Here is a 16,792-nt window from a genome sequence, read left to right on the forward strand (position 1 = left end):
TGCCTTCTCTAAATCCCTAGAAAAAATAAATTTGCATATTTGGCAAGCATGCAGAAGCTCAACTCCATTCCAGTCCTGATAGAAAAATTTGAAAGGATTTTAGATGAGAGTTGTCATATTATTACTGTCTCTAATTAACACTCTAAAAGGTATAACATTCTTTCTATGCAATTAAGCGCTACTCAGAAAGGTGTTAAATTCATTTTTTTTTTCCCCTTCGGGGAGAAGAGAGCTGGGGAAGAGAACTTGAGAAGTAGGATTATAGTGATCACGACGGTATAAATCATCCAGACCAAGAAAAAGTCAGTGTTTTAATAGAGAAAAATATCATGTAAAAAATAACTCCATGAGCGTTGCCAGCTAGTTATTATAAGCAGGAGTGGCTAGAATACATGTTCTGTAGAATTCTCTTGCTGGGGTACAAATGAAAGCGGGTGCTCCACTCTCCGATAGGGACAAGTGACTCTGTCTAGATGTTTCTCCTTGGAAAATGGACTCTGAGAGGCTGATGCTTTTGGCAATGGAGAGAAACATTTGCCTTGCTTCACTACTGCTCTCCTCTGCCACTCTGCTAGGTCATTTTTAGGCCATGATAATGTAAGATGCCTGTGAGCCTCCATTCATCTTCAGATAAGTGTCTGTGGATCTTTGCGAGATGTGCCCCACAGCTTTGTGATAAAGACAGAGGACACGAACCACTGGCAGTATTCTCAGTGAAGTTTCCAAACTTCTGGAAGAAAAGCAATCTATTTTATTTTTTTTTAATTTTACAATGGTTTTTATTTTTTCCATTATAGCTGGTTTACAGTGTTCTGTCAATTTTCTATTGTACAGCAAAGTGGCCCAGTCACACATACACGCATACATTCTTTTTTCTCACATTATCATGCTCCATCATCTGTGCTATACATCAGGATCTCATTACTTATCCCCTCATTACTTTGCACCTCCTAACCCCAAATGCCCAGTCCATCCCACTCCCTCCCCCTCCCCCTTGGCAACCAAGAGTTTGTTCTCCATGTCCATGATTTTCTTTTCAATATACTTATGTTAAACATTGTCAAAAATTACACGCATATATGTGACTATTAACTAAATACTGTATACATACAACAACACCGAAAGCTCATCAGCTACTTCCATCGATGACCTAAGATGCAGCTGGCAGTACCGATGCACTCTGATAGATTTGGGGGGAAGCTATTCTAATAGCGCTGACATTAGTGATAGAGAATTGTTTTAGAAGGATTTTTATGTTTTTGAGTATTTTCATCTCTGACACCTTTGGCTCTTGGAATTTGTTTCAAATTTTCAAACTTGGATTTCCAGTGTAAAGGATGACGGCGGGTACAATGCATACATTGTGGGTGGTGGACACTCCCTCCTCCAGCTTCACATCTTGATGCCAATCCTTTCTTAGAGAGTTTTAATTTTATAGACAATAACATTGAATGGTTTTTAATAAACTGTTTTGAGAAATTAGTAATAAGTAAGAGACCCTTGGGCCAATTCTCCTTTGCGTCTAGGTAGAATCCATCGGATGCTTGATTTTTGTTTTGGAGGTTTTCTGCTTAACTGGAAAAGTTTTTATAACTCACTTTCTTCTCATACTGTCAGGGGTTCGTCAGTGTCCAGAACTAAGATCCATTCTTTACTTCTGCAAACATTATTTCATCCTATGCCGCATTTGTCTAAGGAAAAGAGAAGCAAAATGATTGATTATTCTACCTGCTCCTCCCCCTAAAATAGGCCTTTTAAGTAGAATCAGTTTTTTCACATACCATAGTAGTGGTGATTTACACACATTAGCTCAGTCCATTTTCACCAATTTACAGGGTAGGTACAGCTAATCCTTATCTCTTCCAGAGCAGAGTGCAGAGCGCAAGCAGAGTAAAAGATCAGATGCAAGCTTATGTGGCTGCATTGCGTGCTGCTTGAAAAGAATATTAGACATACTGAAATTTTATTTGTTTCTTCCTTTTTCTTTTACACACTTTTCTTCAATGAGCATAAGCTATTTATGTAACAAAAGATAAAAGAGAATTCTATTTATAGAATGTCATTTCAGTCTGTCCCGTCATCGCAATCCATTAATATTTAACATTATCTTGAGAGCGTTTTTTAATTATTTAAATGTACCCTATAGGTTAAGACCTTAATCCAAGATCAACCAGAAGACTGAATTCTCAATTGATTGTTGCTATAGACACACAGAAATAAACTAAGGCATTAAAAGCAGATCTCTTTTACATTGAAAACACTTGGCAAATAGCTTCACACTATTCTTTCTTTACTGTATGTAACATCTGCATTACATGTATATGTGTGTATGTATTTAAGTATCATATTGTTTTGTCTAATCTTGATGATCTTGCAAGTATATGCTGTTTTCTTACTCGAAAATCAGCTATACACATTTGATTAATATCATCAGACTTTTAATATAAATCAGTTTTTTCTTTTGATGATGAAATCATGTAAAAATCTTCGTTATTCTTCCTTCTGGTACATGGACTTAAAGACATATCTGTGAAACATCTGTTAGATTTCCTGTTGAAATTGGAAATTTAAATATTTAAGTAGGTCTATTTCTTGCTTTAAATTTTGGTAACATAAAAGAAAAATACACAAACCATTTTCAAACCTTTAATAGCCAGTACTATATGTATGTAAAACCTCCTTCTTTGCCATAATTTGATTACTTGGAGTTTCTTCTTATCCTGATCTAGAAACAGAAACATAAACAAAAAATATTTAGTCCTATGTTTTAAGGAGGAAAGTTAAGGGAAATTTAAATAGAAATAGACCCCAAAAGGAATCTGTAATCTAAAGGAGAGTCATTGTTTACCATTGAGAAGTTGATTCAAAGGAGCTCATTCATGGAGTTCTCCTGTAGCTCAATGGGTTAAAAATCCAGCATTGTCACCACAGCAGTCTGGGTGTCTACTCTGGCACAGGTTCAGTCCTTGGCCCTGGAAGTTCCACATGCTGTGGGAATGGTCAAAAAAAAAAAAAAAAAAGAACACATTTGTAACACTTTATATGTGAAAAATTATTAGAATGAATACATATACAAATTCTTGTCTTATTCTTTCTTGTGAAGATGATAGAAAAAATTAAATTTGAGTTATGTTTATAAAAAGTAAAAATAAGTTAAAAATAAGCAATTGATTATATGATACAGTGTAATATTTTTAGTCAAAATGATGTTATAAATCTGTATTTATATGCGTATGTTTTATTAGCATTTATCAAGTAACCATTAAGAAATAATTTCTTCTCGCTTCCTTGTTTTACTCTCTTAGTAATTTAAATTTCCAATTTTAGGTGGGATAACAAGTTTTCAAAACGTTAGTGATGTGCTTTTTATATAGTGCTGAAGAAAATTTCTTAAATGCCACATCATACTTCGAATTATCTACAGAGGAAAATATATCAGATGCCTGGATAATTATGATATTATAAGATACGTGCTCATTTTGCTAATTTGTTATGATTTCTCTGCTTATGAAGGTATTATAACTTCAGTTTAAAACATCACGCAAAAACATTACAAATTCCCCTGAAATGTTTTTTCATCCATTTATTTTCTGCTCTCTTGCACCCAGATACTGCTGAAAGTATAAGAAGATGTCACTGTCTCATCCGTGTGTCTCTTCTTCACCCACCTGGAATGTTAAAGGCTGTGTTTCTCCCTGAACTGGATACTCATTCTGAAGCCTTTCAGAGCTGCTGTCACCATTTGTTGTACCATTTTATTTTTCTCCTTTGGAAAATGAACATCATTCATTCATACAGAACTCTGCCACCACCCCTTTGAAGAAACCAGGTTCCAAGAATGTAAAACGCTCAGTAAAGACTCCACATGATGTTTTTCGGTTTTTTTTGTTTTTTGTTTTTTTTTGTCTTTTTGCCTTTTCTAGGGCCACTCCCTCGGCATATGGAGGTTCCCAGGCTAGGGGTTGAATCGGAGCTGTAGCCACCAGCCTACACCAGAGCCACAGCAACGCAGGATCCGAGCCACATCTGTGACCTACACCACAGCTCACAGCAATGCCAGATCCTTAACCCACTGAGCAAGGCCAGGGATCGAACGCGCAACCTCATGGTTCCTAGTCAGATTCGTTAACCACAGAGCCACGACGGGAACTCCTAAAGACACCACATGTTAATTCTATTGTTATTACTAATTTGCTTCAGGCTGCTGAAGCAAATTGCTATGAGTGACGTTAATGTAATCTACACTTAAGGAGAGAAAAGAGATATTGGCAGGTGTTCAACTAATGACCCCTATCCATGTTTCTAGATTCTTCACACTCTAATCTGCCCACAACTTCCATCCCTAGTTGGAGATCCTTCACTTCCAGAGTGAGCCAAAGTTATTGAAGGGAAGGCATCTGATACCTCAGGTGAGTTGTGGGTAGGAGGAATAATGTTGAAAACTACTGTAATGAAAAAAAAAAAAAGTGTTTTTAGGACACCCTAAAACATAGGGGGTAGATAATAATAATGGCTACTTGTACTGGGAGATTCCATGGTGCTTGTTCCTTTGCTAAGAAGCATATTACTTATTGTACATAACAGTCACACAAGTGAAATATCATTCTCATTTTACAGATAAGAAAATTAGAGAGTTTGGATACTTGCTCTCACTCCTGCTACCAAGTAGTAGAGCACAGCTAAGTCCTTGCATTTAACTTGTGCCTAGAACCTCTACTTTCAGAAGTCTACCATGCTTACCAGGGTTTAGTGCATTCCTTGAGCTCGTAAATATGTTTTTCCTTCTAATACTGAAGTTATTTGAAGTTTTTGTTTGTTTCATTTTTTATATTTCTATTGAAGTATAGCTGATTTACAATGTTTCAGGTGTATAGCAAAGTGATTCAGTTCTTATTCATTCTTTTTTATGGGTGAGTAATATTCCATTGTATATATATATATATATATATATATATACATTGCATCTTTATCCATTCCTCTGTAGATGGGATGTTTAGGCTGCTTTCCTGTCTTGGCTATTGTAAATAGTGCTGCAGTGAACATTGGGATGAGTTTGAGTTATGGTTTTCCCTGGATAGATGCCCAGGAGTGGAACCACTCAATCATATGGTAGTTCCATTTTTAGTTTTTTAAGAACCTCCATCTCATTCTGCATAGTAGCTGCATCAATGTACATTCCCCCTAACAGCAGAGCAGGGTTCCCTTTTCTCCACACCCTCTCCATTTTCGTAGTTTTTTTTCATTGCTGCACCCATGGTATGTGGGTTAAGCTTGAATCTGAGCTGCAGCTGTGACCTATGCTGAAGCTGTGGCAACACTGGATCTTTTAACAAACTGCCCAGGTCAGGGATCAAACCCATGCCTCTGCAGTGACCTGAACCACTGCAGTTGAATTTTTAACCCACTGTGCTACAGTGGGAACTCCTATTTTTAGACTTTTTGATGATGGCCATTCTCATCCATGTAAAGTGGTATCTCATTGTGGTTTTGATTTTCATTTCTCCAATAATTAGCAGTGTTGAGTACCTTTTTGTGAGCATGTTGGCCATCTATTTGAACTTTTAGATCGCCAAATATTTAAACATATTTTCTGACTTTAAATCTTTAGTCTTGGAATCTTGCATGACTTCATACTCTTAGCACCACAAACCACAGGGATAGTTGAAATAATATCCAATTGAATTTTATATATTTTACATGGTACTTTCTTAGAGTCATAATTTATGGTAATTCCACTTTTTTTTTTTTGTCTTTTTATGGCCACACCCATGGCATATAGAGGTTCTCAGGCTAGGGGTCAAATCAGAGCTGCAGCCGCTGGCCTGCATCACAGCCACAGTAATGTGAGATTGAGCTACATCTGCAACCTACACCATAGCTCATGGCAACACTGGATCCCTAACCCCCTAAGCGAGGTCAAGGATTGAACCTGTGTGCTCATGGATAGTAGATTTGTTTCCACTGAGCCACAATGGGAACTCCCGTAATTCTACTTTTTGAGGATATGCTATAATATTAATAAATACTGTAAATATGATAAATTACACATGCTAGAACAAATGTCCATTATTTTTCATTGCATATGGTATTGTAGAATCAACAGGAAGTTGTCCACGGGGTCAAATTAGATAATCTCCCTTGGACTCTATATACACTCTGTGTTACTCTTCATATCTCTTTGGAGTAGATTTACTCTCCCATCTCAAGCACAACGCCTTTCCAAAATCATACATAATGCCACCCCTAATGTATGCATTAGGCTTTCCCTTCTGTGCCCACTGTGAAATTACAAGAGAAGCATTCCAAGATCTCACTGCCTCCTATTTTTCATATAGCTGCTGCAAGGGAGAGGAAGGTGCAGGTAGTGAATAAGAAACAAGTGGCCCATGAATCTGACTAGTCATCCATGAGGATGCAGTTCCAATCCCTGGCCTCGCTCAGTGGGTTAAGATTCTGGCATTGCTGTGACTTGCGGTGTGTTGCCGTGAGCTGTGGTGTAGGTCGCAGACATGGCTTGGATCCCGTGTTTGTGTTGCTGTGGCATAGGCCAGTGGCTACAGCTCTGATTCGACCCCTAGCCTGGGAACTTCCATATGCCACTGGTGTGGCCCTAAAAAGACAAAAAAAGAAAAAAAAATTTAGGAAAAGAAACAAGTGGCCCAAGAATCAACATTACATTGCTCCTTCTCTTCACAATAAATATGGAATGTTACTCAAAGATAGTAGAGATGATATTTCCCTCACTTAAACACATTACATCAATTCTTATCCTCTTTTCCATATTTGGTCATGGGCAGTTTTCTTATTTTTCATGCCATTCCACTTTTCAGCACAAGCTTACCACATGTCACACCTAAAAGATCAGTTGTTTATGGAGAAAGCAGAGAGTCTAGGTTAACCATGCATTTCATAGAATGTTAATCATTAGCTAAATTACTGTATTAAACTCACATAAAATAATCCTATTAAAAACTAGCAAAATACTTGGATTTCATTTATGAAAGAGAACACCAAATGTAAATGTAGTCATTAACAAAATATGCACAGCAGTAATGCCTCCCCATAGGTTATTCTTCCATATTTCTTATGAGGTGTAGGTGATTCAATGAGTTTTTGTTTTTGGTTTTTGTTTTATTTTTTTTAGTTTCAATTTCAAGTTGTATTCCATTAAAAATTTATTCAAGCCTATGCTGTCGACTAACGATGGAAAATAAAGAAAACAAAAACAAAACTTTAACTTCGGTCCCCTTCTTTTTCCTTGAGTAATTCTGCCTCCTTAGGAATACTGAACTAAAAGACTACACGTAGAACAGAAGCAATGCCACTATCGATATTCCCAGTTATTGAAAGTTTATGGCCTGCTTGCTGCATTCAAGGCACTTTGAGGAATGAAAAGAGGAATAGAACATAGACTTATAATTCTGAATGACAGCAAAGTATTTTATCATTTTCTTTTTTGTGTGAGGGATGAGAAATCATCTTTCCCTACAGATGATTAGCAATACAGAAATGGCAAAATTTCAAATATGAATGCAGCGTTTTAGGACCCAAATGCCCCTTTATTTCCCTTCCCACGTCCAAATTCAAAGGTTATTTGTCACAGAACCGGGACTCACCTTTTTTCCTCCCACTCTATCCCATGCCCAATCTGTAAGGTTCCAGAGGGTTTGGCCAATTCAGGAGACAGTGTGCCTTCTGGAATAGTTCCTGCTGGATTATCTCAGCTCTGCCACATTTTCTGCCTTTTACCAAAATTTTTGGGGCTTTGGATTCCCTGTCTGCAAAAGGTACATAATAAAACTTAACTTTCCCACTTACTATGATTAAATGATACAGTAATTAGTTCTTTGCCAAGCATAAAGTACCACAGAAGGGTGTGGAATCATGCTATGCTACAAGAAGCACAAAAATGCTCAACACCTGCTTCAAAGTAATTCTCTCATTGGTCCGTGTAGGACATAAGGTATGTCTCACTTTATTCACCCTTTTGACTTCTTAAGGAGGCCCCTGTTAAGCTATAAATATGTCATATAATTGAATATTTAATATTTATATTAAATAACTAGTTGTGATGTGTCACTCAGGAAAACATTTGTTATTGGCAGTAATAAAGGGAAATAATTGAAAGCAATAAAAACACCAACACTACTGGAGTTCCTGTTGCAGCTCAGTGGTAGCAAACCTAGCTAGGATCCATGAGGGCTCAGGTTTGATCCCTGGCCTTGCTCAGTGGGTTAAGGATCCAGCATTGCTGTGAGCTGAAGTGTAGGTTGCAAACGCAGTTTGGATCTCACGTTGCTGTGGCTATGGTACAAGCTGACAACTACAGCTCTGATTGGACCCCTAGCCTGGGAACTTACATATGTCATGGGTGTGGGCCTGGAAAAAAAAAAAGAGAGAGAGAGAGAGAAAGAAAAAGAAACACTACCAGTTCATGCAACAACACAGATGAATATTAGGCTAAGTAAAAGAAGCCAGATACCAAAAAAAAAAAAAAGTTCATACTGTATAATTTTATTTTTAAGAAATTCTAGAATATATACAACTTAAAAGGGCACAAGGAAACTTTCTGGGGTGATGAAATGTTTCATGTATTTATTTCTTAACGGTGTGGGATCCACTAATGTATGTCTTTTCCCCTCTCTCTTTTTATTGGAGTTTTTACTGAAGTTTTGTTGAAGTAGAATTGATTTACAAAGTGGCGATACTTTCTGCTGTACAGCACAGTGATTCAGTTCTATGTGTACACACATTCCATTCCCTTTCAGATGCTTTTCCCAGCATGTATTTTTCAAAACTGTTTTAAGGGAACACTCAAGAGCTGAGCCTATCGCTGTTTATAAATCTTACTTAAAATTGAGAAAAGACCATTGAAATAGTATTGTTTATTTTAAAAGATTTATATTTTATGGATGCAGGGTTAAATATTTACAGATGAAAAGACATATATAATTCTTGGGATTTAGTAAAAATTGGGGGAAGGAGTAGTGATAAATATAGGGAATAGACAAGAATGCAGATGCACGTGGTTGACTGCATTAGAAAACAATGGAAGGAGTTCCCGTCGTGGCGCAGTGGTTAACGAATCCGACTAGGAACCATGAGGTTGCAGGTTCGGTCCCTGCCCTTGCTCAGTGGGTTAACGATCCTGCGTTGCCGTGAGCTGTGGTGTAGGTTGCAGACGCGGCTCGGATCCCGCGTTGCTGTGGCTCTGGCGTAGGCCGGTGGCTACAGCTCCGATTCAACCCCTAGCCTGGGAACCTCCATATGCCACGGGAGCGGCCCAAGAAATAGCAACAACAACAATAACAACAACAACAAAAAAAAAAAAAAAAAAAAGAAGAAAGAAAACAGTGGAAGCTGGGTGATATTCCATGGAGAGTCCTTTATTCTATTTTTGTTTTTGTTTTGCTTTTTAGGGGTGCACCCGCAGTATATGGAAGTTCCCAGGCCAGGGGTGGCTGGACCTGTAGCTACTGGCCTATACTACTACTACAGCCACAGCAACACCAGATCCCAGCCCTATCCCTGACCCACACTGCAGCTCATGGCAATGCAGGATCCTGAACCCATTAAGTGAGGCTGGGGATGGAACCCGCATCCCCACGGATACTAGTTGGGTTTGTCACTGCTGAGCCACAACAGGAATTCCTATTCTCTCCATTCTTGTATGTTTGAACATTTCCCATAATAAAAAGTTGAAAAGAGAGGGATCATCTTGGTTCCTCTCCCTTTACAAGAGAAAACTGAACATAACTTGTATTGGCTCTCAAAGCCAAAAAGCAAACCAACTTCCAAGTTTCCTTCCAAGTTCCCCAGGAAACAAAATAGGAGCGTTTTTAGAAAGCCTACTTTTTAAAAGGGCCGACCATCAGTGCAAGGAGTAGGTTAAGCAATATATATACTTGCTTCCCATCTCTTTGGGTTTCAAACTGTTGTTTTTGTAGATTTAAATTACTTTTTACTCACATTCCAGAATGTGAGTCCAAGGATCAGAGAAATTCCCCCCCCCCCACACACACAAATAAACACAAGACAAGCAAAAAAAAAAAAAAAAAAAAAAATCTGCAAAGACCTGTTTTTTCCCCTTCCAGTTCTAAAAGCATCCTCCTATTCCAGGCAAAGCAAGCAGAGGCAGTCTGTTAGGGGGAGGAGCTTGGTTCTCCATTCCGGTGTGATCCAGGAACAGCTGTTTTCCCTCCAGCTCTGAAAGGTGAAACTGTGTCAAGCAATGCAAAAATTGTCTTGAAGCTCGTGCATGTGTATGTCTGTGTGTCTGTGTGTGGGATGGGGTAGCCTGTCAGCCCCGAGGACAACGTGAATCAGTAGTCGGAAAGGTGAGTGGTATGTGGAATCTCTCTTTTCAGAAGGGGCCCATGAAATTGGATATGACGGTTCAGGAGACTCAGTCACTCTGGATTTATCTCTTCCATCCAGGAACAGGAATCTGGAAAGTAAATCCCATTCTGAGAACAAAACGCCTTACAGCCGCTGGGTTTCGACGGCTGGGGAATATTTATTCCTTGATCCACTGATGGGAAAAAATCAGCGTCTGGCAGCCGCTGATTGGTGGAAAAGAAAATGGTGATAGTGGGGTGGGAAGAGGATTTGACGAGCCTCCTCCTGCCTCCTCAACCTGTAACTCATCCTTACTAGTCGCCTCTCCACCTGCCGGACCACTTCGGGCTCAGGAGAGGTTAAGAACAAACGTTAAATCCGGAGAACAGTTAAACAAAAGCTTCGTTAACGTTGTGTCCTAAGGACCCTTCATCCAATTTCAGTGATGCGAGGGAAACCTGCGCTTGGTCCTGATGCGGGTACCCTTCCGAAGCTACCTGTCTCCTTTAGCAGCTCCCCGAAAGACTGGCGCTATTTTGGTGGTAGAGCCCTCAGACCCCACTTCCCCGGGCTGGCTCATGACGTGGGGGTCCGCAGGAAAAACCGGGGGGAAAGGCGGAGACTGGGAAGGAGGGGGGATGGGGAGAGAGAAACAGACATCAGCCCAAGCCTCAGAGCTCCGGATCGCCGCCAGAGCCCGGGCGCCCCTGAACTTGAGGTGAACCGCCCAACACCCCACCTTCCAGTCTCCCAAGCCCAGGCGGGCGGCTGGCGTTGGAGGTACAGCCTCCCACCACCCCCATCCGAGAAGAGGAGTGAAGTGCACGCGGCGGGGAAAGCAACGCGCGCAGGGAGCGGGGCGGGGAGCGGCGCTGACAAATCCGCTGCGGGGGCGGGGAGCGGAGGAGAAGGAGGAGGAAGACGAGGAGAAGGACCGAGACCACTTGAAGGGGACCCAGGAGAGGGGGCGAGAGACAGAGCGCAGCGACGTGGGGGTGAGGTGTGTGCTGGCTTTGGAGCAGACCCGGGGACCGCGCCTTGCCTTTGGCAGCCTTGGCGCTCTTTCGCCGCCTTCCCTTCCTCCCTTCTTCTGCCTGGAATCCTCTCGTGCGGGGGACGGGGAGTGGCAATTCGACGACAGGTTCGCGGGTTCCCTCCCACGCCCCCAGCCTCTCCCCCCAGGGTTGTGCCGACAGCCGCCTCCGCTGAGGGCCATCCCTATCCTGGTGCCGCCTCCACCCTTCCTGTGCGCTCTCTATCCTCCTCCCTCCCATTTAAATAATATTTAGGAATTGTTTTTAAAATTTTTTAAGTGGGTGCGAGGGAGGATTCGGAGTTCTCAGGAGCCAAGGGAATCAGGTAAGTACCTGTGAATCTAAGTGGGCAGCTTGGGAAATCTTGGAGAAAACCTGGTGGGAGAGAGGAGTCATTGCGGCGCCGGGGGGGGGGGGTGTTAGTGCTGCGGTGAGGACCTGCCATAGTCGAGTCTCTCTTAGAGGTGGGCACTGACCCCTTTGGTGAGCTTGAGGAAAGTAAATTGACTCGGCTTACCTCTCTTCTCGTCCTCAAAGGCTGAGCGGTCTGGATTCTCCGGGATACGCTTTTCCTTTGGGAAAGTCGAGGATGCTCGAAGGATTATAACTATTCAACTTTTATTTCTTACTTTCCTTAAATCCCCCAGCCCACCCTCTCTGTTCTCTCTGTAAAGTAAGCAAGCTGTATTGGGCAAGCCTTTAAATGGAAGCGCAGAGAGAGCAAGTCAACAGGTGGGAAGGGGTTAACAGGTGCTGGGCGCCGGGTGGGTGGCGGGTTCAGCGGGCTAACTCCACCTCTGGCAGCTGGCGCGCATCCGGAGACTGCCTGCAGGTGTGAACGCTCCTGCTTGCCTGCTCAGGGTAGACAGCTGAAGGTGGGGTACAGCGTCCAGTGGGTGAGAGCCACTGCAGGTGGGCTTGCAGTTGGCCTGGGGTTCAGCCACACCCAGAGTGAGTGGTTCTCTTCCCACCCCTCTTCCTGATCAACCTGTTAGCTGTTTGGGGGGATTTATTTTGAGTATCTCTGACCCCCCCTCCTCCAGCTCCTTTTTCCGTTTCCTGTGATCTGTCTTCTAAACGCACTTCTAACTTAACACCTTCATCGTTTGGACCCTGGGAAATTGAAAGGGGGGAGGGGGTAAGTCCTTTCATGTAACTCCACTTGGAATGCGGTGAGAACAACTCAGATGATTCATCCCAATCCATGTTTAGGAGGCTAGACTTCCACCAAACAAGATGGATGGGAGATGCTAAATTTTTAATGCAAAAGCTAAAAAAAGGCTGCTTTGTCCAGTGGTTGAAACAGAGGTACACCTACAAGAGTCCTGCATTTTTTTTGGGGGGGGGGGCGGGGGAGTCTACTGATCTTTCAGTGATTTTTACCTTGGGTGGTTCTAATTTCGTTTTGTTTTACCCCAAAGTTCTCAAAGTGTATTTTGTGTTCTCCAGTGTGGTGTAAAGGAATTCATTAGCCATGGATGTATTTATGAAAGGACTTTCAAAAGCCAAGGAGGGAGTCGTGGCTGCTGCTGAAAAAACCAAACAGGGTGTGGCAGAAGCAGCGGGAAAGACAAAAGAGGGTGTGCTCTATGTAGGTAGGTAAGCCCTAGATGTCAATTTGAAATTTATTTATGACTGGTGGGTTAGGGTGATTGATGCCTTAAATGCTGGTATTTCTCAGTTTTGCAGCTTCACTTGTCAAAATGATGGTCTGAGTCAGAGGTTTGTGTAGGTAGGTGAATGTTTAAGTTTGAGCTGATAGTAAAAAAGTGGGGCTGTTTTGTTTTTCCAGATTATTTAGCTTTGCAATAACACTTTGTACTTTGTTTCTTTTTTTTTAATGAATCTTTCTATGTGTAAGTAACCATAGTTCTAAGGACAGTTTTTAAAACTCAGTCTTTAAAATATTCTTATTCTTTTTTATTATTTGTTTTAACAAAGCCATAAGCTTTTGATTTCTTCTATCATGATAATATTTGCTAATTTGAGTGCATTCTAATTTAAAAATAAGACTTTGATATGACCTTGAGATACATAAAGAGAGACCTACTGTAGCCCTAAAAAGGAAAGGCAGAAAAAGTCTTTGATGGAGATACTTCTGGTGATGACCTGCTAAGCTGGGGACTCCAGAAAGTACTTGAGGGCTGCCATCTCTGAGCTGTTGATATAGTTCCTTTATCTAATGAGACACACAATAAATTGTGAAATTGATGGTTATCATTTCGACCTGTTTATAAATTCTCATCTTGGAATATTCTTGCAGACCCTCCCTGACTCTCTTTACTTTGAACTGTGTTAGGCTGGAACTTTATAAACCGCTTCACATTCTCTGAGGAAGGAAGGGGCACACACATATAGACACACTCATCCATAGAGATACACACACATACACATGAGGCGTACACTCACCCACTGCCAATTCTGCCTCTCTTCTTTCTCCTCTGAGCTTTTCCATATTTTCTGGTAGCAGCTGTAGCAACAGTAGCCACAGGATGAGCAATAAGGTGGAGGATAAGCTTGTTGCATGACATAGAATACCCTGCCTCTGTCTTTGGGGTGACATAAAGCTACACTATCTCTCCAACATAGATGGGCTGGAGAAAAGTTATGCTTGGAATGATTTTTATTATCCTTCTCATACTATTTTTTTTTCTCGATGGTTATAGATTCTTTTTATGTTGGCTTAATCTAAACCATAAATCTCCAATTAAATTACTTTCTCTCTCAAAACATATTTTTTGCAAATCATTGGATTAAAAGATGTCACAAGAGGGAAGAATTGATCAGTTAATTACAGGTTTTTTTGTGAAGTGTGAATTATACATCTTTTTAGATGGAGTTTGGAATACTGAATCATGACATGCAGATAACTAATATCTTTATATTTGTCCCCAGTTTTCCAAGTTGTGCAAGTGCATGCTTATAGCTATTCTTTGATTTCAATTACTTTATAACTTTGTAACTTTAAAGATTTTTAGTATGATAATATCCACTTTATTAGTTTTTAATGAGTCCAGAAACTACTACATATTAAATTAGTACATTGCTGTTTTCCCAGTAATAAACAGGACTATCATCTCAGAAACTTTTTGTTCTCATTGTCAACTATGAGTTTGGACAAATAAAATTCTTGTATTTTTTAGAGAGTGATAATCCTGTTATTTGTTTAGAGATTATTATATGAAATTTCAATTTGTTTATGTGTCATATACTTAAAAAATCATCTTCAATGTTTATTATGGTATTTAACACATAGTACATTCTATAAATTATCAGTTATGTTTTAAAGTCAATTAAAAGTTGAATGCAAATATAGGATTCAGGATGAAAAGTGACCTTGTGAAGACACAGCAATGTAGCTCAGGAGTAGGCAAGATTTTTCTGTAAAGGGGTAGACAGTAGATTTTTAAGGCTATGATATCTCTGTTTCAACTACTCACCTCTGCTCTTATAGTGTGCAAGAGCCACAGACAATAAATAGGGTGCCTATATTCCCATAAAACTTTACTTACCAAAACAAGTGAAGAGTTTATTTGGTCCATAGGCTATAGTTTGCTCACACCTGATAAAAATAGAAAAAATGTAGACTCGATGTCAGACAAACCTCAATTCCAGGCCAGGCTACACCAACTATTACCTCTAGGGTAGTGGGGAAGTTACTTAACATACCTAAGCATCCCTTTCCTCATTTGTAAAAATATGATTTTGACAGATGCAACTCTGCTGCAGAGTTTTTGTGAGAATGTCATAATAAAGCAGAACATATGAGTAATAGCCATACTTTAAAAAATGGAAGACTTTAGTTCTTTAATATTTCTTAAAACTATTTCTTAGTGGTTTTAAGTTAACAGAGAAATTGAGAAAAAGATACAGAGGTTTCCCAAGTACTCCCTGCTCCCTCCCACCCCCCGCCCCAGGCATAGCCTCTCCCATGACCAACACCCTTCATCAGAGTTGTGCATTTGTTACAACTGATGAACCTACAGTGACACATCATAATCATCCAGAGACTGTAGTTTACATTAGGGTTCACTCTTTGTGTAGTATATTCTGTGGATTTGCACAAATGTATAATGACATGTATTCATCATTATAGTATAAAATTGAGTATTTTCAGTGTCATAAAAATCCTCCATGCTCTGCTTTTCCATGGCCTTCCCCCAGCCCCTGGCAACCAACCTATGATCATTTTCTGTGGTTTTGCCTCTTCCAAAATGTCACGTCGTTGGAATCACATAGTATTTACACCTAGTATATACCCATATAGTACGTTCAGACTGGCTCCTTTCACTTCATCATGTGCATTTAAGGTGCGTCCATGCCTTTAAATGGCTCATTTCTTTTTAGTGTAAATAATATCCCATTATCTTGATGTACCACAGTTTGTTTATCCATTCATCTCCTAAAGGATATCCTGGTTGCTTCCAAGTTGTGGCAATTCTTAATACAGCGCTGGTAAATATCCCTGTGCAGGTTTTGGTGTGGGCATGCGTTTTCAGTTCCTCTGGGGAAGTATCAGGGAGCACAGTTGCTGGGTCATATGATAAAAATATGTTTGTTTGCTTTTTTAAGAAACCATCAAACTGTCTTCCAAATTGGCTGTACCGCTTTGCATTCCGCAGGCCGTGAATGACCATTCTTGTTGCTCTTCTTCCTCAGTGACATTTGGTGTAGTCAGTGTTCTGGATTTTGGCCATTTTCATAGGTGTTTGGTGGCATCTCATTCTTATTTTAATTTGCATTTCCCAGATGACATAGGATATGGAGCATGTTTTTAAAAGTTTATATGCCATCTCCATCTATTTTGGTGAGGTGTCTGTTAGGTCTTTGGCCTCTTTTTTAGTCAGCCTGTTTTCTTACTATTGATTTTGAAAAGTTCTTTATCTGTTTTGCATAACAGTCCTTTTTCAGATGTATCTTTTGTAGGTATTCTCCTGTCTGTAGATTGTTTTTTCATTCTCTTGACATTGTCTTTCACGGAAGTTTTTCATTTAAATGAATTCCAGCTTATTAATGATTGATCTCATGGCACTTGTCTTTGGTGTTAGCTCACCTGTGACCATAGCAGGTTAAGGATTTGGTGCTGCTACAGCTGTGGTGCAGGTTCATTCCTTGGCCTGGGAACTTCCACATGACCTGGGTGGGGCCAAAAGGTCATTGTCGTACCCAAGGTTATATAAATTTTCTCCTATGTGATCTTCTAGGAGTTTTGTGTTTTATATTTAGGGCTATGATCTCTTTTGGGCTACGATCTATGTGTTTGTGAACGGTGCAAAGTTGGTGTATAAAGTTATTTTTTGCATGTAGATGTCCAGATGTTTGCTTAAAAGACTACCTTTGCTCAATTTTAATGCCTTTTTTCTTTTGTCAAAAATCAGTTGATTATATTTATGGAGATGTATTTCCAGGCTCTCTGTTCG

At 40.2% G+C, this 16,792-nt stretch overlaps 2 protein-coding genes across 10 annotated transcripts in view; one reads left to right on the forward strand and one right to left on the reverse strand.

Moving 5' to 3' along the window:
- Window positions 1–731: 731 nt before the first annotated feature.
- On the reverse strand, window positions 732–12,201 carry LOC102165105 (uncharacterized). The gene is made up of 6 exons (XM_084973437.1): window positions 10,076–12,201; window positions 7,617–7,778; window positions 2,849–2,988; window positions 2,634–2,725; window positions 1,782–1,930; window positions 732–1,691 (listed from the first exon to the last, which is right to left on the reverse strand). The coding sequence occupies exon 1, from the start codon at window positions 11,552–11,554 to the stop codon at window positions 10,832–10,834; it is 723 nt and encodes a 240-aa protein (XP_084829563.1). The 5' UTR covers window positions 11,555–12,201; the 3' UTR covers window positions 732–1,691; window positions 1,782–1,930; window positions 2,634–2,725; window positions 2,849–2,988; window positions 7,617–7,778; window positions 10,076–10,831.
- Window positions 10,136–16,792, forward strand: part of SNCA (synuclein alpha) — a 143,149-nt gene continuing 136,492 nt past the window's right edge. Inside the window, 2 exon segments of one of the 9 annotated variants that reach the window (NM_001037145.1) lie at window positions 10,136–10,213; window positions 12,822–12,967. In NM_001037145.1, the coding sequence (NP_001032222.1) occupies window positions 12,847–12,967 (121 nt within the window). In that variant the 5' untranslated portion in view covers window positions 10,136–10,213; window positions 12,822–12,846. 9 annotated transcript variants of the gene reach the window in all.

This window comes from Sus scrofa, chromosome 8 (assembly GCF_054392235.1).
Source record: "Sus scrofa isolate SSC_HxYL_T2T_F1_AM1 chromosome 8, Sscrofa_HxYL_maternal_Yorkshire_Landrace_v2.0, whole genome shotgun sequence".
Lineage (NCBI taxonomy): Eukaryota > Metazoa > Chordata > Mammalia > Artiodactyla > Suidae > Sus > Sus scrofa.